General features: G+C 42.0%; 1 protein-coding gene across 2 annotated transcripts in view; it reads right to left on the bottom strand.

The window, feature by feature from the left end:
- Positions 1 to 27,039, bottom strand: part of SMAD1 (SMAD family member 1) — a 48,761-nt gene that overhangs the window by 12,366 nt on the left and 9,356 nt on the right. For both annotated transcript variants that reach the window (XM_037396727.1, XM_037396718.1), the window contains exons 2-3: positions 13,907 to 14,529; positions 238 to 495 (exon numbers count right to left, since the gene is read on the bottom strand). In XM_037396727.1, the coding sequence (XP_037252624.1) occupies positions 238 to 495; positions 13,907 to 14,306 (658 nt within the window). In that variant the 5' untranslated portion in view covers positions 14,307 to 14,529. The remainder of the gene's footprint in view (positions 1 to 237; positions 496 to 13,906; positions 14,530 to 27,039) is intronic.

The raw sequence follows: 27,039 nt of genomic DNA on the forward strand, positions 1-27,039 counted from the left end.
CCCTCCCCCCTGCCCCAGAAGAGTTTTACTGTAACATTGTAACAGTGAGAGAGGCACAATATTAAAATCCTCAATATTATTACTAGACAAAGTGATTACATAGTCTTTATTACTTTATATCTCTCAGCTTGCTACTGAACACAAGTGTTGGCTGATAATTTGGCATTATTAAAGCAAAAAAATCATGGTATCAGTGACGTCCAACCCCTTCTCATGGGGAACCAAAGTTGACTGTACCTGGCATCTGGAAAGGACTTCCTGGGTCTGAGCTGGCAGGAGAATGCGGGTAGGTGCTACTGCTGCTTCCAGGCGAGTTTGGATAGCTGCTGTTGGGCGAGTGGGGGAACGGGTGGCTATTGGGTTGCTGAAAAGAGTCCGGGAAAGTAGCATTGTGCGGCATGTGGGGCTCATTTTGTCCCAGGTTGCGGAATTGGGCCAAGAGGCTGTGCTGAGGGTTGTACTCACTGTGCCTTGGAACCAGCACTGGAGGAAGGACTGGAAAGGGAGAAAGAGGGAAAAGCCACAGCATTAGAGACTCAGTTCTGATGGACTAGGCTATACAGCGGAAAAAAAAGCCAAATTCTTCCTCCCCTAAGGCATATTCACATCTGTCTTAAAAACAACGTAGTCAAATCTAGGAGTGCATGTCTAAGCAAGAACTCTTTTCCTTATATCTGGTTACTGCATAGCTTGAATCCACAGCGATCATGCTAGCTACCTGGTTTGCCAGATGGGAGCTTGTTTTCACAGAGGGCCAGCGAAGAAGAGCCAAGAACAAACCACAATGCTGTGTTTTAGCTTTATTCACACAAAGAAATGCTGGGAAGTAAGCACATTACATTGCTGACATGCAGTTCATTTTGCTGCACTTGTGATCCTGCTAATCACGTAATGGCCCGTAACCCAAAACTTTGCTAATAAGGACAGATATTTTTCTGAGGACAATACTAATACTAATAGGCCTTGAACTCAGTCTGGTGTCAACAGCTGTAATTTCATTTTTAACCTGGACTACGTTCTTACAAGTTAGTATTAAAACAGTTATTAACTCTTCAAGTCAGTTTACAAAGTGCGCAATTTAAACAAAATTATGTAGTTCAAAAAAACCAACCAAGCAGCAATTGAGCCCCAACTACATGCTACTATGGGATCAGAGAAACACACACATCAGAAACTACGAGTCTCACCGCACTCCCAAGGCCTCCTTCACCAGCAGGAAAACAAAGGTCTCTTTTTAACTGGGAATACGAACATTGTAACAGATACACCAAGGCAAACTAATCAGCTCTTGTTCCGGTGCCTCAGTTTCTACCTTTGAACATCACACAGCAAAGTCCAAGCTACTCGAAGGACTAAAAGCTAGTCTTCTTATAGCTTAAGATTTTTGGGTGACAGGGGTAAGAGGAGAGGCAAGGGTGAGGTGAGGGAGATGAGTGCACAGAGTAGTGGAAATTTATTCCTCTCCACATCTGCCCCCCTTCAGCACCTCCATGGCTGAGCAGGACTGGAAGAAAGCCCCCAAGACAGCCCACCTTCAAGGGAGGGTGCTGAAAACCCACAAAAACCAGCAAAAGCAAGCCAGGCTACCATCCCCTCTCCTGGAGACTCCTGCCTTGCCTCCAACATCTGGTGGGCACACAGAAAAGGAACAAGAGCACACATACACTACAAGCCTATATTCACATAATTACCACTCAGATTAAGAAAGGTGTTTCAGAGATAGCTGCTTCAATAAAAGGCTCAATTACAAACTAATTGCAAAAAAACCCATCTTCTTGCCAAGACAAACAGGTTCTTCCAGGACACTGGGGCAACTTCACTGTTCTAGCACTTTGCTTATACAGAACCATTCAGATATTCACATGAGCATCCTGGAGCCCAAGAATATCAGGACATCGCTCAACACTTAGACCAGACCCGAGGTCTGGGTCCATGTCTAAAACAGGTACAAAAGGATGCCACACAGAAAACTCACTCAACTCAGTCACTATTCCTAAAGCAAGTCACAGATTAACTAAATTAAAAACAAACAAACAAACAAACAAAAAAACCTAAAAAAACAAACCAGCAGCAGGTTTCTCTTACTCTTTTTTTTGGTTTACGCCTAAGGGAGAAATTAAGCCACCAGATTTCTGCCCACTAGCGGCATTAATGCATGAGAAGTTTTATACTGGGAATCTTCACTGAACATACACTGAAAAAAACCCAACCAAACCCAACCCTCACTACTGCAATTAAGGCTGCCCCTTAAAAGTCAATAGCAGGTTTTAAATATTTAATCTGACGTCTCACTTTCTTAGAGCAGCTTCACTGAGATTCCAACATATCTCAAATACTTGAGGCAGATGTCACCCCCAAGTTGATTTGTTTAAATATGAAAATTTTAATTAACCAACTCCACTATACAAGGAATACATGACATTCCTAACTATGACATTTTCTGAAACAAACCAAACAAGTGGAGCTATATTAAAGAAATTACAGCTACAAGGCAATTTCACCCACAGGGCTATTTCACCTAAGAGCCAACACATCTATCTGTCATTCTATTGACGTTCTCAATTGCAAAACATCCAAGGAGAAGCTGCATCTCCCTCAGCTGTGCAGACTGTCCCTTGCCTCTAATGCAACTGTCCTCACATGTCACTGGAAAAAGCCATTTAAAAAAAAAGTCCGTCAACATTCACGTGGACATCACAAATCCTCTCATTCACAACATGGCAAATGTCAAACCCAATCTCCCTGAATATTAGGATCTCTCAGAATTAAGCTTGAACCTAGCAGTCCTTTTGCAGTGAGGTCAAGCACTATTTATTTGTCATAGTCAACTTTTGCTGGGCTAATAAATTACCAGTGAAAAAAGTAACAATGAGATCATGTGTTAAAAAAGTATTTTCCTTCTCCTGCCTTTATGATTCTTCCTTACTTTTCCGAGCATTAAAAATACATCTTTCCTATCTCTTCCTTTCCTATGGATGAAGGTCAAAACCATTAACTTCTCTGAAAGTAATCTGTGCAGAAAGTATATACCTACATTTCCCACCGCCCTACCTCCCATTAAACAATGACATATATGACATCACAGGAAGCCACGTGATTTATAGCATTTTAAAATAGCAGGAGAACAGGATATTTTCTGTATGCTTTCTGTAATTAAAATAAAGCAGTGCCAGATTTTGCCGAGGTGTATACATGTTTTCTCCTGTTGGGCAGAAACACTGGTGACATTTAAGACTTGAAAGAAGAACAAGCCTCCTCTTCCCAACTCTCCCTCATGCAAACCTATACTTTTTGTTCAGCTACTTCAACCTCAAATCATTAAATGCCAAATTCTTCAAAATACATATGGAAAAGGGGGAAGGAGAAGAAAAAAGAATACAACTGGTATTGATACAGCACAAATTGTCTCAAAAATACCCTTGCAGAATTTAGTTTGAGCGCTGCCCCTAATTCACATCCTCCCTGCATACATACAACCTTAAATGAGGATTAAAAGCCCTGAAAGGCCATGTCAGGTGGGACAGAGACTAAAGCGCTCTAATTAGTCAAATTCCAAGACAGTCACTCACTGCCATAACCTGATCTTTCTGCAGCTCAGACTTTTTTGCAGGCTAGCTGCTCCTACTGGAGTCACAAATGAGTTAATCTGAATGCTGTTCACTCAAGAGTGAAGACTTGAGCAGGGACTGGACCCTTTGCACATATGGAAGGATGCCAAGAGTTCAAAACAGAGGGATGCCTAGCCTCCTTGCTCCCCTCACCCCTGTGTAAGGCGCTGAGCTTCTGGTTGAGTTGCAAACCTCAACCATATGGAATAACAAATTACTGAGGCTCAGTACAGCAGGGGAGGAGGCTGATCTCTGTTGCAGCTGCCAGCTCCAGGAAGAGGTATAATTGAAGGGGAGAAAGCACGAGAAGAGTTATTCTGTGCTAAGCCAGCACACCTGTTGCTATAAAATAATGAAGCAGCACGCATCTTTGCTGTGCGGATCTCCACAGGATGCTGCTCTAAAGGTTTGCAGACAGAATTTTTCCCCTTCCTCTTTACCTTCTTCAGCGGAAGGGAACACAAACAAAAAAATATATGATTTTTTTTTTCAATAATCATTGTTTCTATTCAGTAGGGGTGCATATATTTAAAGGAAACATACTACTAAATACACTGTTGTCTTGAAAAGCTACTGCAACAGATTTGCAAATCCAACTTAATATTAAAATGGTTAAAACCAGTTAATTGAGTAGAACCACAAGCCATCCAACAGCGTGATTTCCAAACTTTCTCAAACACCAGATTAAAAGGTTTTATGGGCTATACTGAGACTCAACTGTGCTCCAAGATTTTGTGTCAACGTGGACCTGGAGTTGAGAGTTAATACATGACGATTAGCAGTAATGCTACTAGTAATGAAGAGGAAGATAAATCACCTGGAAGTCAGGCAGGGTATTTTGTGGAACTGTAGCTAAGAAGAGATGCTGTATCTGTCAAGACAGCCTGGGAACTGGGTAGCTTGTTTTTACCATTCAAATAATATCCAGAGTATGCCCATACCAAACAACTGGAGCTGTATTAAAGAAATTACAGCTACAGGGCTATTTCACCCACAGGGCTATTTGATCTAAGAGCCAAGAATGCTAAAATACAAAAGCTATACTAAAGACAACCTGGTTGTTCAGATAAATGTTCCAACTAACCACACTAAGAAAGAAATGCTTTTATGAAAATGTAATGGTGGCCTTTGAAGAACGCTACTGATCTCTCTTTTTTCTGTCCCCAGCACGTCATCCTGTTTTTCAGAAAACTAACAGGTGTGCTGTCCTAGAGTAAAGATTTTCTTGGTTTTCTTTTTTGTTCTATTTTCACATTCTGGAGATAATGATTTTAGCAAACACAGGAAGTCTCCCATTTATTAATATAACTTATTTTAAAAAAAGTTTCTCTATTAAAAAAAAACCCACCTAATCCAAGCGAAAGGACCTGCTGTACTTTCAAAGTAGCATTCTTTTGGTCCAGATGGGTTTTGTTTATCTTACACAAGCCCAAATGACAGATAGCTTCCCTCAAGGGCTCACTCTTTTCCCCCTTTCCATGTTACACTAACATTTGGGTAGGTATCTCTCCTTCCATGCCTGGAAATTGAAAGATCAGGTAATGAAATACAAGGGGCCACAAACAAGAAAGCAGATTTTGATCATCTTTCCTTGTCACAGTAGATTCTACTACTTCTGTGAGCTTTTGGGAAGAAAAAAAAAAAAAAAAAAAAAAAAGAAAAAGATGAACAACTGCTGCTGCACCTTCTGCTCTTAAGAATCATGACAATTTAGTCATCATATGTTCTGCAGAAGAGTTTATACAAGCTTATAGCACACCAGGGCCTTCAGCCCTAATGAAGACCTGATGGTACTATCATTAGACAATGTACTTTAATTTCCAAGCATCATATAGCTGTATTTTCATATGAATTTATGCAAAGCCACTTATGTTTTCCTAGAAAAATAGAACTGTGGGTTGGGAAGGAGGAAAATCCTCACACACAAGTTCATGCTATGTGGAAATGGGTATGAAAACATGGGCAGGAGGAGGAACTTGCGGCTTGTACTCCAGATAGAAAATCCTGCAAAGACGAAGTTGTAATAAAAATGAGGGGTTGGGGGAGGGAGGGGAAACAACCACCAAAAAAACCCCACAGCAGCAGTGTTAAACTAACAAATTTCAACCCTCCTGAAGATTCCTAGCTTAATTTCCTGCCTTTGAGGCCACAGCAGCTGAACCTGGCTGTGGCATCCTGGCAAGCAGTCCAGTCCCACGGTGGGAACAGAGCAGGTACCAACGTATGCTCAGCTGAACGTGCTTAGTTTTGCTTGCTGTCTGTAGCATTAGGGAGTCACTGAAGCACGCTGACTGAAAGGTCTTGCCAAGATCTTGCTTGTAAACAATAAAACACCAAGTAGAAAGAAAAGTTCTAATGTCATTAGGTTTTCCCATGTTGCCTAAAACAAAACCTGGCAAAATTGAGTATTCTTTGACCAAAGGACAAGTTCTCACATACTAAGACACTTACGTGTCTATACTTAGGATAGGGTTTACTCTGGTTAGAAAAAAAAAATTAATAGTGTTGTGGCAAAAGCAATCTCTGAGGATCTAGCTACTTCATGTTGTTCCAGTAACACCCGGCTTAAGCAAAGCTGTACTGGCTGTGGTAGCAGAGCTTTGCTTTACTGTTTTCTCACAAGCAGAAGTGTCAGCCTTTTAGACTTTTGCTCCAAACCTAAGTTCTAGTAATGGCAAGTGAAAAGGCTCAATACTAGTTATTCAGCAGCCTGTTTTGGGTGACACAAACATGCCAGGCTTTCTACTCCCAGAGAAACCTGAGAACCGTCTTGCTTCCTCAACTCTTCTATTTTACAGTTTCAGTAGACCCCATTGATTTGTCATTTTATATAGTTACAACTGAAGACTGTATTTACTAAAAAAAAAAAAAAAAAACCAAAACCAAAAAACCACCCACCCCCCAAAAAAACAAACCACAAAACCAAAAAACCACACAAAACACACAAAAACCCCAAACAATTGTTGCTTTACTGACTTTACTTTTACATCAGACATCTGGTCTAAATGCATTTGGCAAGGAATATTAGTACACTTCCTGCATTACAATATTCAGCTAACATTAGATTTTATTTGCGGATGCTCTGATAAGCTAACATTTTGATTGAACTGATTTGTCAAGGCCAGTTTCAGAATTTAGTACTAATTATATGCACATTAGCAAAGGATTTCTTGTAAGCGGATTTGGGGGAGAAGCAGTCCTGATATAGGAGGAAGTTATAGTGCGATAGTGTATATTAACTCAGACGTTTACACAGACCAGAGTTCAAATTACCTGTACGAAAGCCACAGTCACCATCCTACCGAGTGGGTTAAAACTTGGAAGTCTGGTCTTTTAAGTCAGAAGAAACATCTGTATGTGGTTAATTTTAAAGAAATAAAAAGGACACAAACATATCCTTCTCGACAACTTTTATGCTTTTATTGCAGCTTGTTTTTCTGACACATGGTGAGGTTAGACAAGGAAAATCCTGTTATTAGACCATTCCCTCCTTTCTGCCTACTTCAATTCCTCTCTCTCCCCCAGCTTGGTTGTGGTGGGGAATTTTAGAACCAAATTCTGCAAAACTGCCATGAAGAAAGTTTTCTACTACATGCCAAGCAAACTGACAGTTACTTGCTATTTTGGGAAACCACCCTATAATTGTGCCCACCTGTTGCAGCATGCTATTTTTAAAGTTACACCCAACAGCAGCATTACACAGTGATATGGCAAAACGTCCCCGCGACAACACTCTCAGCTCCCTCACCCCCAGCTTGCAGAGGCACAGAAATCCTGCTACAGAAATCACATGGGAACAAGGATTTTTCTAACTTGGTTCTACCTATTAACTCCAAAGGCATGCACTGGTTCTCCACTCCCTTATGTTCTCTGGAGCAGCTTCCCTTTCGCCTTCACTCCTCTGGCCCCTCTCCCCCTCGCTCCAATGCCTGGCGCTGCTGCTGTTATCCTCCACCAGGCCTGCTGCTGTGGGAGTTGCACCAGCAGCTGCTCTGTTGGGCTCCCTCCAGCCCAGGCCATCAAAGCTCTTCCATTTGGCTGTGAACAGCATGCAGGCTCTCATGCTGACCCCCGTTCTCCCAAGTGCTAGCAGGTGGCAGCCACCAAGCAAGTCCCAGGACCCCAAGAAACCCAGCCATGCAAGCTCACAGTCCTGAAGGGACTAGCTGCTTACTCACAACTTCTCTCCTGGCTCCAAATTTGATTTTGACAGACTCAGAGCACCTGCCAATTTGACAGCCCCAGGAGCTGCGCTGGAACCCTGCTGCTTGCCGAAAGCGGTACTAGCGATCCCATGGGCAACCTGCCACACCAGGCTGCGTCAGGTTTGATGCGCAGGAGTAGGTCGTGATGGGGTTTTAACGATCCTCTTCTCAATTTACCCTGGCTAGAAACAGTTTGGGAATATTCAATAGCATATGTAGCGATCCTAGGCCAGTTGAGTACAGGGGGATGAGATGGGGATGACTAACTGACGCATTTCATTTTTCTGTAAAGTACCTAGAGAGAGAGCTCACAAGCATGACCACGCCAATATACACGAACAAACATCTGTGTGATTTCAAATGGCATTACTAAACTCCTTTAAATATGCCTTATTTTTCTTTCACCGAGGACCACAGCTGCAGCACTGTACAAAGGAACATTCAAGAAGCATTCACTTCCAGGACCTGCAGGTGTTTTCTAAACCTGCCTCATCCTGGATTTCCAGTTTTAAGCTTCCTTCTGCACCCCTGGAGCCTGCAGTAGGTGTGCAGCCTTATGGAGACTCAGAGCAAATAGCAGGGGAGATCAAGACATATAGGAAAACAATCAGGTTAAAGTCATAGGCAAGGTGTCTACACTAGGAGCAACACCAGCATGACACACCACCTACCGCTCTCCTCAGAGCCTGGAGACCTGGCCTGTTCTTATGGCAAAATGCAGCTGTACACTTAGGTAAGATGTTTCTTGCCAAAAACAAGCTTCCTGAAGCAGACATCCACCTTGAGTTCATGGTTATAATGGAAAGGAACATCACAATCTTTAGGCAGAACTGAAAATTTAACTGTTCTGACAGTGCACCACAAAAAAATTGACCACTGCTCATCCCCTAGTTTGGATAGAACATGGGCATCATCGGCTTCATAAAGCTCCATCATGTAGAGCAGGCTGCAGACATCTCTATAAAGAGCAGAAGCTTAACAGAGGAAAAATCATCCAGCCTTTTTTATCTACGCTTTATTGCTAATTGCAAAAACCTGAACCAGTATAGTTATTCTCTGCCTCCAAGTGGCTGTGCTAATGGGCTGATACATGCAACTAGAATATTTCAGACGACAGATTGGCTGCTTCTGGACTGACTTGTTTTAGTATCCCTGTGATTGCATGCTTCGAGCACAATGGAGCATCAGTAAGCACCTCCAGAAATGAATATTAAGAAGTTAACTGCATTTCCCAAGGCAGGTTTAAGCTCACTCAGCTCAATGAAGAGGGGGTTTCTCCCAAGCCTGACCTTTGAGCAGGTATTAGACCCTGCACACTCTCAGGAAACAACATTCAGTTGTGGGGTGGGACAGCCGTTTACATAAACACTCTGAACCTACAACCGCTCCCACGCATGAAACATAAAAGCGAACGCCTCTTTTGCCTCCTTTGTAACATACTATAAACTCAAATCCTTTTCAATCTAGCAGGCTTGTGAGCAAGAACGCTTCGTAGAGGCAAACTAACACAATTCTGCATCAGACGGAACCAAGAGGTAGCGTTCACTAGCACTTTAAGAAAATGAAATATTCTGTTTCATCTTCCTTCCTTCCTTCCCTTTAGCTAAAGGCACAAGAACTGAACCACCTCCCCTAAAGTCACCTTAGAGGTGTGATTTAGGTTTGGGGTTTTTTTTTAAAGCAGTGTCAATTTAAGCATCTCTTCATCCTCCCTACTCACTGTCCCATTCCTTTTGTTTTGCTGCCAGAGCAAACGGGATCCAGGCTTAAAAAAAAAAAAAGTATTTTTTCCCCTAAATTCTGGATGACATCTTTCACCTGATCCCATTGACATAACTGAGGACAGAGGCAAGCGACAGAGGCTGTATCTCCACAGAAACCAAAGGAACAGAAGGGAACAAAGTATCTCAGAATGGACTTCCAAATGTCATTTCACACATTCTCCAGCAAAATCTGAGAGGTCATTTGTGGTATTTTCAGAGATACAAGGAACATCATGTTCACTTTTTTCTCACAGCTTCTAGGTATGCTCTACACCTAATTATTTCTCAAGACTTGGTCATACTTAAGGATGGTCCTAAACCAGGTATGAGCCTAATAACCAGGTATTTCTAAACCAAAACATAAAACTGAGGAGAAAAACAGATTCGGCCAAGTGAGCACACCAGCCGAGTGTGCCAGTTTCTAACAGGCATCAAATTCAGACCCTGCCCTCCCTAATGAAAAGCTTTGCTTTGCCTTGCCAAGGGAGAAATTTGACAGCCATTAGCCACCCTGCACCAGAAACAATTTTGCACACAACAGACGTACAAAAGAGCAGTAGTACTATAACACGTCTTGAGGAGATATTTGTTCCTGGCAGCCAAGTCCAAGGTTGTATTTCTATCCACAGCAACAAAACAGCATCTACTTTCTCCTCTCGTTTCCCACCACCTCCACTCCTTCCCACATGTCATCCTCAGGGCTGTGCTGGCTTACATGTTCCCACAGCCCCTTCGCTGCTCTGATCAGCCTGGAAGATAACACAGCAGGGGAAGGAAAAAATGACTGTGATCTGGTTCAGCACGAAGCCACACAAACAGCTGTGCTGGCACCACACAGCAAGCAGGAGCTGTTTATGCACCCTGCCACAGATCGGGTTATCACCCGAGGGGCAACTTGCTGATACCAAGCTGACCAGGTGTCAGGCTGTCCCAGGAAGGTCACCCTTCCTTGCCTCCACCCTGTGCCGCCTTGCCCCCATCTGACTGCAGTGAGCAAACCGAGGACACTGAGCTTGCCAAGCTAACCCTGCCAATAAGCAGTTTTCTGTCTGTTCGGTTTTCTTGGTCGATTCGCCACAGGATCAGATAGGCACCTGTGTCTGCGCAGAGCCTCTAGGTCAGGCTAGGAATGAATATGGTACCGCCACATCACACCCACGTGCATTCCAGATGCCATGTTCTCCTCCTTATGCAGAGGCAGCAGCAGAGCCTGTGCTCAGGGACACCTGGGACGCTCCCTATTTGAGACTGCTGATAGTTTTCCACCACCTCTCAACTGTATACAACCAGTTCCTATCTAGCCTGGCTAACAGAAAAGTCTCATTTGGATTCAGGTGTAGCTTTGTAGCTGGGAGACACACCACAGCATGCCAGCTCTCCTGTTCTCCAAGCTTATCTTCAAGCTAAACTGCAAGGGTGCAATAAAGTATCAAGGTAGAACACCCATGCATCCCTCTGGCAACATGAAAACAGAGATGCATCCATAGCACTGATTTCCCAACATAAAGCATTACCTGATATTACGTATTTAAGGATTTACCACTAATCTGCTCCTCAAAACTTACAGACGCTGAAACAAATCACGCTACAATCAGCAAAAGAGTGAACATAAAGATGCCATCCTATGCATGCACCATACGCTTTAGGTCTCTGGTAACTGGATCTGCACAAAGCAGTTCACTGCAGACAAGCAGAGCCAACATTTCACAATGTACCCTGCACCCAAAATGTGCATCGTACACAATCTGAGCATCCAATTTTGTTTTGTCAAGAGCAAGTACATTTCTAACCCTCCTGGCTGCAATTATAGCCTTGGAAACACAAACCTTGATATCTGCTCGAGTCCATAGACTGTTGGAAACAGTGAGTCATACACGAATTCCCACTACCCATTAATCTCAAAGCATAAGCACTTATGCAGCAATAATGGTGGTTTAATGTCCTGGCAAAAATGGGAAAAAATGGTTAGCAGAATTTGGGAGTGACTGTCAGGAAATGAAGATAAAGACAGTGCTTGGAGGACAGCAAGAACAAGGAAAGGACAGGAAAAAAGAAGTCCTAAGTTACGAAGCACAGCTCTTCATGTCAAACGGGAGTTCAGCTATCACCTGTTTCCAAAAGCCATATTCTCCCCACTCATCTCCATGCAATATCCCTCAAAACAACAGCAGATCTGTGACTGACTAAATATAAAACCCTTCTCCTTTACATACGCAGCCAGAGACCTCAGTAAAACCACACTGGGCTTCAAACCCATTCTCACACTTTGGCAAGCCGTTAAAAGTTCAAGACATAATTTCAGTATGCATATAACATTGTACCTCCAGACCCTGATTTAACAGAGAACCTCAGCAGAAATGAACCCTAGCTCCTAGTCAGCAGCTACCTTCAGAATATTTTAAGTGATTAGAGCAGCACAATTAAGCTTGTAAAAGACTGAAAACTTCTATCAGCTCTGTCAAACTGACTACAGCCCTAACACTTACAAGAAAACTGCCCAGTTGTCTATTAGGCAATTGACCAAGAGTATCTAGTTTTTCCTGAAGAAGGGTACTCGGGACAAAAGGGAAGCATTTTATTTCTACCATCTCCAGCTTCATTAACATTACTGTTTTGGATCTTTTTCCAGCAAAAATTCCATAGCTGGATGTAGACGAATGTAGAGATTTTATCTAATCCAAAAACAATTAAAGAGCAATCCAGAATTCAGGCTTACAGATAATTTTATATTTGGGAAATGGAGGAAAAAAGTTATCACTTAAACTACTCAGCAGCACTCAACTTAAATGCACATTTTAGTTAGACATCTTCTGAAAGTTCTATTCTATTTTTATTTTGTATATCTCATTGAAGTGACAGGACATTTACAAATATGGTATAAATCGTCCAAATGAAAACATTCTTAAAGTCAGTAATTGTTTCCAAGATTAAAGCAAAATGAGTTACAACATGTCATTTAACATTACAGTAACAGTTAAGAGCCCAACTGTTGCTCAGTCTGACAGAAATAGATGTCTTTCAGGAATCTTAGTTTTAAGTATTTTGGAATACCGAATGCACAGACGTGTGCTGACAGCTAGCAGTACAAGGACATGACTATTTTATTATCCCGCTACTGCTTAACACAGAATTGTTAAGAATTTTAACATTCTTTTTAAGTTTTCAAATTTTTTAAGATGTGTTTTTCCAGTGCACAGTTCCTTTGTTCAAGCTTCTGCTGCATACATACATAATGGGTATTACCTCTGCCACTCAAATGATTTCCAACTAACACACCAAAGGAAAATATTTAACACCTAGATATGCTGTGTTGCAGATCCAAGACAAATGCAATTTTTATCCACAGAAAAGCAAACAATCTTGCAACAGTCTTACTTCTACTGTAGTTCTCAAGATGCCCATGACACTGCAGAGACAGCATCACAGTTTCTGAAATGCCTAACACAGATGGACTTCCCAAATTTAAACCAGGGAAGTCCACCCACACCTACAGTGCGTTTCTGCAGATGTCCCTGTACAACCTCACAAGTAGCTGCAGCCTAGTGTAGGTAACATCCAAGCACATTTCATCTTAGTCCCTGGAAGTATTCCCTGATAAAAAACTTGCATAACAAAAATTAAGCAGAGATTTACCAAAAAGAGGTTTGGCCTTTGAAGAAGAGACAGCCAGAAATGACTGCACCTTAGAAAAGAAGTGGAGAAGTGGGTAACAGGTAAGCCAACTGTGCTTACAGGACAGTAAAACTTTTAAGTACAACCAAATGTTAATACAAAGTTTTAAGTTGAGGGGACTGTATTCTGCTGCCTAAAATTCAGTCTTTTCAAAAGGCTAAAACTGTTGGAGACTCTAAAGACATACTACCTTCTGAGTGATGAAGAAACAAAAGCGAAAAGTGAAATAAAAATCTGGAAATAATAAGAATACTCCTACCGCAGTACATCAGAACTGTTTTCAAGCACAGACTGCAATAATCCTTTACGTTAGCTTGCAATGTTTCAGAGATTCACTGACCTGCACAACTCAGTAAAAAACAAATTAATTGAGGGATAGTGGTCACCAACAAAACCAGGTGATACCAGGGCCAGCAGCTTGAGGCATATACTAAGACTATGCCTCTCCATACTGATAAAATATTTACACAAGTAAAGCATTCACCCTGTGAAAGCGAGAACTACCAATTAATGCTTACATCCAGATAAATTGCAGAGGAAGAATCTGACATGCGCAAACAGCTACTTCTGCTTATTTAAGCTGATGAGTCACATGATTAATTGCCATACTTTGCATTGTTCAGATAAGGTGTAAAGGTACAAACAAGCAAGAACCTACCAGGACTCTCTACCCTCTTGTAGTGGTAGGGATTGATGCAAACCTCCTTCTGTTTTGAACCAAAGGGAAACTCACAGCATTCCAGCGGTTTCAGTTCGTGATGGCTCTGCAGGTCTGGCCAGCGCCACACTCTACAGTAAATTACATGTGGTAGCCCTTTCCGGTGCGAAACCTGAAGCCGGCCATCCAAGGAACGAGGAATTGTGACACAGTTGCTGGGCTGACCAGGACAACTTAATGCTTTTTCCAGCTCCTCCATAGCACCTTTCTTCTTCTTCAGTTTTTTCACTAACGCATCAACAGCTTTCTCTGCCCATTTTTCTTCTTCGTCCCCCTGCTTCCATCCCAACAGCCTCTTTACTGCTGGGCTGGTGAAGGAGAATAAACTTGTCACATTCATGGTGAACCCACTATGGTGGTAACACAGAACCAGGCAGGAGAGACTGTCCTGTTCTTCCACCACCACCAGAGTACAGCAAATTGTGAAGTAGTCAAAAGCAGCCTGTATCAAATAATTCTGGTCCCTTCTCCTTTTCAGTCCTCCAGTCCCAGGAAGGCAGTGCTGACATCCCCTCTTGACAGCCGTGACATTCTCATTATTCTAAAGCCTTTTGGCCAAGAACCTGGAGGAGAATATCAGAGGGAGAGAAAAAAATAATTCTACCTTTTAAATTAACAGAGCAATTGAAAACTCCGCCCCTCCCCCCCGCCCCAGCCTGCAGAAGTGGTGTGATCAAAACCCAACCAATATCAAAAAAACCCCAAGAAAGTCCTGACAGCCTCCACAACTGGACTCAAGGCGCATCTGATGAAGACTTTTAAGCAGTAGGGCCTGCTGCTGAACCCTGTATATCCCTCTCCCCAAAACAGACCTGAACAGATGAGGTGATCACCTTGGAAAATAATGATACAGCATAAAACCAAAAGAGGTTGGGGAAGGGGGGGAGTAGCAGGAGGAGAGGGCAAGGGGTAGAGAGGTAGGTGATGGGACAATTCCCCATCAGCTCAGTTCCTTCATTTGATTTGCTGTGTGGCCTTAGTCATTTTTGTGCCACACAGCAAGGGGGACAGCTACTGCGTTTGCCAGCTTCAAACAATACTTCTGCTCGATGCCAAGCAAGGTCTCAGTCAGTACCATGAGAAGCTCGATAGAAAGAGCCAAAACACAAGATGACATGGCTGTATTCCCACACATACTTCACAAAAGAGCAAGGGTTCTGTATTAGAAATGTAGTTCGTATTAAATCTAGCCTAAAATAGTCCCTCAGATTTCCTCTTTCACCATTAAGTGTGAAGAGCACTCCCTCTGCCTATCAGCTGTTGCAACCTTAATCAGTAAAATGTCCCAAAGAACCAGTGCAAGATGACAAGCGCTTTTCTTATTTCTTTTGGAGAGCAGCTGGAAGCAATATGCCCCAACAGCATCATGCTACACAGTCCTCTCCAAACTGCCAGTGATGCAGCTCAAAAACCACTGCACTAGACTTATATATACCAATCTGAAACAAACACAGTTCAGCTTCACCTCTGACTTACTTTAAGGAACAAACCAAAAAAGGAGGAAGGAAACTAGAAAGATCTTTGCCTTCACTCATCTCACATGAGAAAGAAAACTCCATCTCCTCACCCCACCAAAAAGCCCTCAAGCTCATAAGCAGACTGTGAGAGAAAAACACCAAGAACCTCACTGATTACATCCTGACCTTTCCCATTGCAATGCCTGTCTGACATACTCAGGGACATACGAAGGAATAGGAAGCCCTGATAAGAGGATTTTAGATGGCACAGTGGCCCTCAAGTTGGGAGACATGGAATAGGAATGAGAAGATGGGTGAAGAGGGGGAGGAACTCCACATACGAAGAAGCCCCAGCTGTGACCAGCAAGTTTTGTACTTGCTCAGGCTGGGAGCAGGCAAAAGGCTCTGCTGGCGGAAGCAGGAGACCCTGCACTGGTAGGGAGGAGAAAACGAGACAAAGAGCACTAAACCACTGATTTTCAAACAGAGCATGAAGACAGACAGGAAACGTATCCTGGAGTGGATACTAACAGGTTGCAGAGGAAGGGGGAAGGGGAAAAGGATATGAATGTTTTTGTTGTCATCAGAAAGACAAAAAAAAACCAAAAACCACCCAACCAGCACCCTATACACACACAGAATAGAAGGTGCCATCACACCTGCATCAGACAGAATTTCAGAGTTATAGTACAAAAAGATTGCAGATATTAGAATTGTAAATGCTATGCCACGCTTACCCTCCTGGCCATCATGCACTGTAATGGTTTCATACTGTACTACTATTCTTGAAGTACTTTAAGCTGAAAACCATCCACTTGATTCAAATTAATTTGTCACTAAAACAATTATCTAATTGCAAAGGTTCAGTTTTATTATGCTGAATGCATAAACTACTTTTATGTGAATAATGATTATGGACTAAGACACGGACCATGTCTACCTCCACTCCAGAGTGGTACTTCCCATTTCTTTTATGTTAAGAATTGTATTTGAAATAATAATGTCAATGCAATGGAAGATTCACATCAGCCTGGGGCAAATGTAAGATATTTTTTTTGTTACCTGGGCATATGCCATACTATTAAATGAACTGAAACTCCATTACTGTCACTGACTGTACCACAGGTATACTTACTTTATCCTTACATACAGGGTAAAGAGCTCTATTAAAATGCTGAGCTAACTTGAGAACTGTATTACCAGAACCGCAGTACATGTGCTTAAAATGTGTTCGTAAGCAAGTTATTCTCAACTTCATATATAGTCTGTATCAATACTCTCAATATCTTTTTTCTGTATCTTTGCAACAAAAGATACAAGTTCCACACACAAAACTTTGCTACATCACCAAGTAATCAAGTCAAGCTTTCTACTTCACATTCATTCAAATTAAAAATACAATATTTAAAAGACTTGAGTTGAAGTTCTAATAAAAAAGAAAGTATGAAGTCTAAATCTCAATGTAGACTTCTTTCAGCATTGATAATGAACGCAGACATGGTTCTACCTAGGCCTGACTCATTTCCACCAAGCTACTTTGAAAATAATTGGCCAACCAACTTGCTGTGAAAAAGTCCCATCTATTAAGACTTTATGTTTATACCAGTGCCTGAAAATATAACCCTAACATGAACTTGTACACAAGCTCTCCAAAGACTAAGACAACACTCAGGTGCAGCCCCAAGTAGTCAGACCATAGAAACAGATTTTTTCAAAGCGTTTGGATTAAATCCTGTAACACACACGTGTCCCACTCCCACAATCATGCATTCCAAGACATATTTCACCATTACAATCAAAGGTATTATCTTAACAGATAGTATTTCTTTAGCAACAACTGCAGCAATAAATGCGCTGGGAGCAGGAGTAGCAGCATTATGTACAGTACTTGTAGATATGCTCAGAAGTAATGCAGCTCAGCAGGACCCAGCCAGCCTCTAACCCAGGGATTCCTGCCAAAGTCCTGCCTGCCCAAGCAAAGTCTAAGCACACTCCAAGACCTGAACAAGCCACAAGATAAAGGGGGAGAAAACCCACAGACTGCTGTATACTACTCACACTAAGCTCCAATACCAGTATTAAGCTTAAAAAAACACTAAAAAAAGGCAGTGTAGGTGGAGTTTTTCATTTCCAAGAAGCAGAGCGCGCATCCACAGTGCTGAGCCCTTGCCAGTACATTCCGTTTCCCTTTCTGCCACTCTTGGTTTTTGCCGTGCATCATTTCCTGTATTACTTTTGCACAAAGTGGTCTTATCAGCTGGAAGTACAAAATAAAGATTAAACCACGAGTCGGCAGATGACACAGTCTGCTTCTTTCTTCCCCAAATACACATGCCCTTCTGGGAAAGCAGGAGTTAGTATTTCTAATAGCTGAGTGACCACCAGCCCTTGAAGGGTAGGTTTATTCACAAGGTAAGAGTGAAACAGAAACCTAGGCCAAACAACAAGACACTCTAAAAGACAGCCTGATATCAGTTTAAAGGAAATTGAATTGTTACCCACTTATCAGCCACTCTTTACACATCAAAACTCATGCACTTTTTATTATGTGTTCTGTCTGCTGACGGATGATTTGGAATCAACAAACTTGTTTTAAATCCCAGTGCTACTTATTTGTCAACCTTTGCTGCTGCTTTTGCGTAAACTTTGGACCAACATACAAACTTGCACACAGCTTGTCAGAAGCCTACAAGAAAAAAAAAGTGATTTTATATACATATATGTATGTTTGGCCAGCCTTGTATTTAAACAAATGTATTCAGGCAAAATGCCTGAAAGTGAAATTCTATTTTCTATTTTTCTAGCCCTCAAAGAAGAGATGGTTACTCTGTCAGCACCACTAAGCAGACAGTAAAATACTCAATGAGACTGTTTTCAGATTCCCACAGGAGATCCCATAGGAAACTGTCCCACTTTGCATAAATGACTGTTTTTGGTGGGTGGAGAAAGGGTTAGGACAATTAGATGATCCTCTCCCAGGGGTGGGGTGGGGGAGCGGGGGGGTGGGAAGTGAAACAACTCCTAGCCCAACTTTCAGGCAAACAAGAAGCGGCTCTAACTCTTCTACTAATTTCATTATTTGTATTACAGGCTTAGTGATGCAGGCAAAAAGGATCCTATTAAAATATTTTTAATATATGCTCAGCACACTTAAGACATAAAAAGGGGCAGAAACCACAGTGAAGAGAATCTACATAATTGTTAATGGAGAGAACTGTCTAGCCTTTGACTACAGTTTAAAAATTCAATTTATTTTATTTTGTTCAACATACATACCTCCTCCTAGTGTCCATTACTTACTGATGATATAAAAAAAATAACAAGCAGAACGATTTTAATTTGCTTTTTTAAAAAATTAGGAATTTAGCTTCTCTGAAAGAGACATCTTTTCAGCAGCTCATGTACTCAGTACAATATATAGAACTTTTTAAAAAAAGAAAAAATATCAGATTTGGTATAGAAGCCAGGGAGCTGTCACTTTACTCCTGCAAATACTGTCTCCATGTATTACTAAAAAGCATGCAGTCTAAGCAGCTGTAATGCTAGAATGTGTTACAACAGATTGTGCACTTACTAACTAACTTCCTCTGCCTCCCTATTCTTGGAAAAAGCAGAAAAAAGTTTCAATTTCTTTCTTAAAGAGATGTGACTTGTAGAACAAAAAGTCCAGAGTCTTCTGCTGAATTATTCTGTTTTTAATCAAAGAGTTCTTTCTTTGCACCTTCTTATGGTAAAAGATCAGATCTTGCTCATCTTGGAAAAACGCATGGAAACCTGCTAAAAGCCTCAGTGGCACTACAACGCACATGCAAAAAGAAAGCCAAGTTTCATTTCAAAGTGCTGTAGAACTCACTAGACCAGGGGTCCTCAAACTACGGCCCGCGGGCCAGATATGGCCCCCCAGGGTCCTCAATCCGGCCCTCGGTATTTACAGAACCGCCCCCTCCCCCCCCCGCCCCCAGGGGTTGGGGGGGAACCAAGCAGCCGCATATGGCTGCCTGCCACTTCATCCGTGCGCCGCCCCCCTGTTTAAAAAGTTTGAGGATCCCTGGTCTAGAGAGTTTATACAGAACCTGACTTGGCCTCCCTTGTATTTCTGGAAAGGACCATGACACAAACCAAACACTTGTATATGACTTCTTGGCATGGTAGAAACGATTCAAGAAAACACTTGATGTGTAATCCTGTGTTAATTTCTGATATGTATCATATTGTTTGAGGAAAGAGAAGCACACTGGTGTTGAAAATACTTCATCATACTTAACAGTTCCCGGACACTGCATTAGCCTCCCTCACTTAGGCCCAGCAAGGGGAAGGAAGGTACTTCCAGCCTGTTCTGCAAAGTAGCCTCTGTCTTGGATCCTGAGAGACAGACCAAAACACCCAGTCTGTGAAACCTCTTCCAGGATCACTGCTCACCCTATCTGGCTGAGGGATGGCCCTTTCAAAACCTCCCATGTATCACTGTTCAGCCCACAGAGAAAATCCTTCCAGATATCTCCGCGCAGCCTTTAGCTCAGCAGGTGGTAGGAAAGTGTCACGCACAGAGCCGGTGCTGACTGCACCCCAGCTAATGTGACAGCAGCCCATCCAGTCTCCTGTAAGAAATACCTAGCTGTTCTCTACAGGGAAGTAATATTTGCCTTTAGGAGGAGGACTGGCACAACTTCTAACTTACTTGATAAGCCAAATCAAATCCATGAGGTCTGAGCACCTAAGAGCAGATTCACAACTTACTCAAAATGAGACAGTAGGGTCAATATGCACTTTACCGATGGAGGTGAGAAGGGCAACAGCAACCCAAACAATTAAACCCACACAGCTCAGTTACTCCAGAGCATGAAGAAATAATCTTAACACTATCAGCATCTGCCATCTCCTTCCTGATGCTCACCACAGTTCAAACCAAGTACACGGTGTCCAGCCAGTTTCTACAATGAACCGCAGCTTTTCCTCCACTCGCCTACCCACCCAGCTTCTGGCAGACAAGGCACCAATTCATGCCCTTGAAGTCTCAATTGCCACTATTACAAAAGTAAAACAATAACAAATTTTTACAGGTTTTCTGGATTTATACTTTACCTTCTCAAATTTGAAAGACTTACGGCAACTTCACTGTTGCTTCTCCAGAGAAAATACAGGGTTTCCATATACATTAGAACCCAAATTCTGTGCTGTAATCCAACTAAAGTGGCATTGAAGTCTTTGTAAGCAACACATAATTGTGAGAAAAGAACACAGCAAAGGTGCTTTCCCAGTTTAACAGATGCATCCACAATTGAATTTGCCCTTTTTCTGATTAAGAATACTTCTTTCCAATGCCTTTGCAACTGTGTGACATATTAAAAACTGTACTCCTGAAAGCAAATTTGAACACCACATCTTGCAAGAGTCTTATCTACACCTTCATTAAAGCACAACTCCTCCCTGTTTACAAGAAACATTAATACCTACAGCCTCCTAAATGATCGCCAGATCCTTAAATTGTGCAGTTTTCACCAGAGTTGAGAAACAGTGGTAAATTTCTAGGTTGCACTGCTAAATTTCACCTATTCCTGCATTCAGATGTTTGTGAGACTCCACAAAATCAAACTGTCAGCTCTTTCTTAATTAATGCCTGCTGGTCTCCCCTCTGTGCTGATTTGACTTAGCAGGACTACAGGAAAAAACTAACAAAAAGTTTGCCAAGTTACTTGGTCAGGAAGCTGCCTAAGCCTGGTGCACACCAGGGCTAGCACAAGTAGGACACATCAAAATGATCACCCAGGTGTGGACAAATCCTTCCTGGTATCGGCAAGCAGTTAGACTGAATTGGATGCATTATCAAAGATTTTCTCTAAAACTGCAATTTAATATTTGAACTGAATTCAGGAAGGAACTGTAATTTGATGATGAGTCAAAACTCTGGCACAGATGGGGTTACAAAACTATCAACTTCACTAAAATAACTTAAAAGATAAATACAATGCTGTGAACCACAAAACTTGCCAGAATAGTGTTCATGAGGTTTGGGGTTTTTTTTCTGAACGCTATGAAGGAAGAGCCACTTCATTTTTCACACTTTCTCCAAGCTGAAGGCCTCTTGAAAGAAATCCTCAAATTAAGACAAAACATTTGAAATAAAAATTATCCCAACAGTTGTTAAGACAGCCAGCCATCACAGTGGGTATTTCATAGTGCATCTTCAGGGCAGGTTTAGCCACTTCACTTGTGCTGTGGGGTATTTAAAGTCCATATGTTGCCCCAGCAGGCACTAGGAGCACTCAGGAGTAAAGGACCTCAGTAGTATTGTTAGATGATACAGGCCAAGTCCTGAAAAATGCACAGCAACCTATAGAAAAAGTCTGAAGCACTCGCTATGGCTTTGCAAACATGGGATATCCACAAAGATGCCATGACTAGTCTAGCTATTAAAGTAAGTTGGAATTCCTTTTCTAAAAGGTCAAAAAGCTGGGGAAAACAGGGTTTTTTTTCCCTTTCATCATAAAACTCCTGCATAACTCCCTTTTTCCACAAAGACCATTCCCTTTCCTGACTTTTTGAACTGTCTTTAGAAAGCAGGTGTTGTTTACAACAATAACAAACACACATCTGTGTGGGTGTGTTAATACACACAAAGGCAGGATAACTGAAACCTCTTCCTATATTTAGATCTGTCTGGTCAGCTCTAATTGCATAATTTAATCAAAACCCTCTCCAACGGAAACACATCCATATTCATCACAGGCATCAAAGGAAACATCTTTACAAACTATATCCTTTTACAAACCAACACATGGTCCCACGCCACTTGTCCAATTGTTGAATTCCTCCTTTGGGAAGGGCATGGAATTTTATTTCTTTTTATCAGCTGAAAAAAGCATTTCCCTCCAATTCATCAGCACAGGGCGGGAGGAACTTCCTTCACAGGTGAGATGGGAAAAATTTACTGACATGTCACTTTCAGGGTTGGTTTTTTTTTTTTTAAGTAGTTAGTAGTTAAAACATACATTTGCGACATAAAGTAAAACTATCAAAAACAAAAAGAAAAATGCTCACCACCACTCAGGCATGAGATTTTTTGAGTTAAGCTCAAAATATGTTCTGTCTTCACAGAATGGGACAGCCTAGCACAGACTGCATGAATTTAGAAGGGGTTGTCAGCCCCAACCAGAGTAGCACTACAGCAGAGTATTTTTTAAGGAGGGAACCCTACCAAAATGCACTCCAGTTATGCTCAGCTTATGCAAGCCACTGCTACTCCAAATGATTCATTTTACCAAGAGCATGCACCAATACAGTTACATCAGCTGCATTAAACCACTTCTAAAGACTGTGACCCAGACCTCATTTATCAGAGATTAAGATGTTAAATTACAGCTCAAGATCCCCAGCTTTCAAGCAGAATGTTTCACCAAAGCTACATACAAAAAAACCTGAGAAATAAAAATCACTTATTCACTAATAAAAGTGTTATTAGGTCAAGCTTCAAAGCAGAATAAACTGATGAAAATTAAATCAAAAAAGGAACATTGCTAAAATAAATCTTTTCACAGATTAGTCCCCCACCCACCATTTACACACTTGAAATAACAGACTCTTCAGTTTGCCAATACTGAAGACACTTCAGTGCATTTCATGAGATGCACGTTTTTCAAAAGGATTCCTCTACCTTTCCTCTTTTTTGCCTTGTTTGCAAAAGCTAAGGAGCTATTTTTTGCCTTTAAATGATCGTAAAAAACACTGTATCTTCATCTTGCCTTTAAAATGTCATGAGACAGAGTGGAAGACCTATGTTAAATTTTGTGAAGTGTCCTGTAATTTGCAACTATCATTCTGGACACAGAAAGTGTTTAAAGATGATACAGCTTTCCAAGCCAAGTTTATACAACCCAGAAACAAACATCAGGATTTGCCAGATTTCCACTGTCCAGGGAAACACTGTTTAATTACAGCATGCCATTAGTGGCCTTCTGAAAAGCAGGACTGGACTTCAGATGACATGAAACCCAGTCTACTCCTGCTCCCCGGGACAGCAAGCAGCAGCTGCACTACATCACAGCAGGTACTCCCTGGCAGTATCTTGGTATTTGTCAAGCCATGCTAACTCACCAGACCCTTTACAAACGGAAGCAGCCAAGATCAGAATGCTCAGAGTTGCCCCTTCAGCATACACACAAGAAAATGAGACTCTTTATAGATTAATATTTGCAGGCAAATACAAATTCACAGGGATCCTCCTGAGATCAGGTCAAGTAAACTTCAGGTTTGTATTTAAAATACACCAGCAAACACAGATCTAGGTCGAGCAAGGGCTTTAACGGCATGTGAGGTACAAGTCTGAGCTTGCCTATACCAAGAACTTAAACTGCCTTGAACTACACCTCAATGTAATCCTAGAACAGGGTACGATTTCACCAATATTGAAAACTATACTTGTGGAAGAATAAAGCCATCAACACACAACTACGAAGACATTTACATGGCCTCTTACTTTTCCATATGTTTTCATCCAGACAATTACTCTATGGAACCAAAAGAACAATTCTTGGTTCAACTGAAGAACAGGCATTAGGAGCACTAGTTTCCCCTGAACAAGCAGGCACACTTAAAACAGGTATCACACATTATTGTGGTTGGAGGCCAACAACCTTCCAGGTGACAGTTGGTTCATCAATGAAGCCCGAAAGCTCTGCTCTCAGGAGCATACTGACTGCAATGAATTTGCTATCAGTGTTATTTTTTCCTGCCATACCTAAGCCTGTAAATCCTTGTCAGCAGGAGTACTGTCATGGAGAGCGCTGGGCTAGAAGACACAGTTCCCATTTCCTCTGGGCAAGCCACTTCCTCACACTTCTTAGCTTAGAACGTCTCCAGCTAACAAGTGGAGAACAACGCTCTTGAAAGCTACTGATTAAAATGCAAACACTAGACAAAGAAAGCCAGAGAGGTGACCATGCACACACAACATTTGCTGGCAGGACAGCACCAAGGCAGCTCCATGAGAGCACCTGCCATTACCCCAGGGAACACACCTCCATGCCATGAAAGAAGAGGCAAGCCACTCGGCCAGAGACAGCTTGTCCTGACCAAGAATCTATGACTACTGCAGCAAAGGGCCAGAGGGCAAAGGCACTGGAGCTGAGACCAGAGCATTTACCGGTGCTACCGCTCCCATCACAGCCAACCAAGTGCCTCCTAACTGCTGTCACCAACAGGGAACAGCCAGGCACAGACCCAGAAGTCACAGACACACCTTTCCCCTTCTAAAAAGGGCAAACCATGGGTACACCTGTATGTGAGGAGCCACAGAAACCCAGAAAAACTGCAGGATGAGGCAAAAAGAGCTGTCACAGCCCTATGCCAGCACATCTGCAGAATCTCACATCAAACCGTTTTCTCATATTCCTGAGATCAAGGCTTTGGAGCGTTTTGTACAAAGGCTTCAACCCACAGATAGGAACTGATAGTTCATACAGCACTTGGAAACTGCACAGCTTGAAAGGAAGTGGGAGATATCCTCCTACATTGCTTACTGGGAATACAGAAGTTTTAAACCACAAGAAAATGGCTGTGATCTACCTATCTGATTCCCTGGTTATCTGCAAGCTTTTTATGATTTTTGGAAGAGGAACCAAGCCTTGTAAAGAATTACTCAGTACTCTTTCCTAATCTGTGAGCCTTTTTTTGTTAACAGAGCCTATATGATTCAGCATATGGAGTTAAGGCAACTTATTATTCATTCCACCGTAATTTTCCAAGACCAGTTTAAAGTCTCAAAATCCAGGTTTTGCAAAGTTGCAGTACTGCAAACTCACAGCCGAGACACCAAAACAGTATTTCCCAAATACCATATGCCCTGCAGGGTCAGCAGCAGTCTAGCTAAAACAGCCATAGTGCTTCCATACTTTCCACTGCTGCCTGCTTCTGAACAGTCATCACTGTCCCAGTACAGGGGACAGAAGGCCTCCAAGCCCCGAACACATCACAAAGTGAGACAGCAAGAACAAACTTCCAGGACTTGCAGTTTTCCAAGACTACTTACTTCTAGGCCAAAAGCTAGTGCACAAAAAGAGCACAGAAAGAGTTCAGACTTCTTGTCTCTAAGCTAACAATCTAGATGCCTTGAATTCTGGGGCTAAAACCAGTATTCCCCAATTCCCAAGACAACAAGCCTTTAGGCTCAAAACAGACCTGACTGCTGGCTGGACTGGAAAATTGAGAGTCCTCCCGTCCCAAATCAGGGGAGGCAAGAAGCTAGGCAAGGGTGTGATAGAAACCTGCCTATAGTCAGAAATATAAGACTTCAGCCACAGCAGCTTGCCACCAGCACTTCCAGGTCTCAACCGCTCCCAGTTCACAAACCACAAGAAACGCATTGAGTCTGACCATGAGCAAGAGTTAGAGCTGTTAAAACCAGTGGGGACAAGGGCAAAGGGAACAGTTATCCAGTAAACTGTAGTAAATAGCCCTGGAGTATTTATGCCAGTTATGCTAGGTGATGTTTTCTGCACAGAACAAAATTTCTAAGTGTGTAGCTGATCGGGGGGTGGGGGGAATTTACAGTCAGGTTCCCAACATCCAGATAGTTCCTTGGCATAGCAGAAGGCTACAAGGTAATTCAGAGAGAACCTCGTTCCAGCAGTGCCATTAGGTAAAATACTTAAAAGTTTGTATTTCAAATTTGTAGATACATTTCTTAACCTCAAGGAACTAGAGTATTACAAAGATACAATGTTTGAAGACGTTAAACAGCTAGCAGTAACGAGAAAAAGTAAGGGGTTTAAAACACATTTACCATATACCATTAAACAAGTGCTTATAAATTTCTTTTGAGAAAAATTGATTGAAAGCCAAAAATTTCAGAGTGACTTATGCAGTGGTACAGAACGCAGGAAAGCTACAAGCAGTGCACTGGCTTACAGCACATATCTGCTTCAGGTGCTCAAACTCTCTTCACTGGCAGTGATTTCTGGTAACACCAGCCTGCTTTTACAGGAGAGTTTTTAATGGATTTAATATTTAGCTTTTCTCCAATTTCTTGATAATGCTGTTAACAGTACCTGGTCTGCCAGTTGTTTCAAGTTATTTCATCCTCTAAAGAATAAAGTTTCTGCTACTAAGAAGTTAACCTTGGAGAACGTTCTTTTCTTCATGAGAAAAAACATTTGTCCTAGCTCATACAGAATGTGCACTAGATGCGCTCTGCTCAAAGCTGCATTAAACTAGAAATACATTTCTAGTATAGCTTGCAGCTTATACTACCAAAACAGCACTTGACCAGGAAAGCTTGTTTAAGTGTTCCTCTCCATCCATCCTCCCTCACCTCTCATAAAATACACTGTATCATTAATCATTGTCGTTTTGCTGCCAATATAACTACACTGGGGCTTTGTGACTGACGTAACTGTTGGCAGTCTAACCTCACCATGCTAATCACCAACATCAGTATCTGGGAAAAAACCCTGTAAATTAGACCTTTCCTTGGCAAGCATATTAAGGAAGTCCTCATCTGGGAGTACTACAGTACTCATTTGTAACTGGCTACCTCTGACAGCTGCCTTGGGCCAGCAAGGTCACAGGTCCACAAGCAGATGAGCAGCTCTAACAGCTTGCTCCTACCCAAAAAGAAAAGGT

This window comes from Falco rusticolus, chromosome 1 (genome assembly GCF_015220075.1).
Source record: "Falco rusticolus isolate bFalRus1 chromosome 1, bFalRus1.pri, whole genome shotgun sequence".
Taxonomy (NCBI): Eukaryota; Metazoa; Chordata; class Aves; order Falconiformes; family Falconidae; genus Falco; species Falco rusticolus.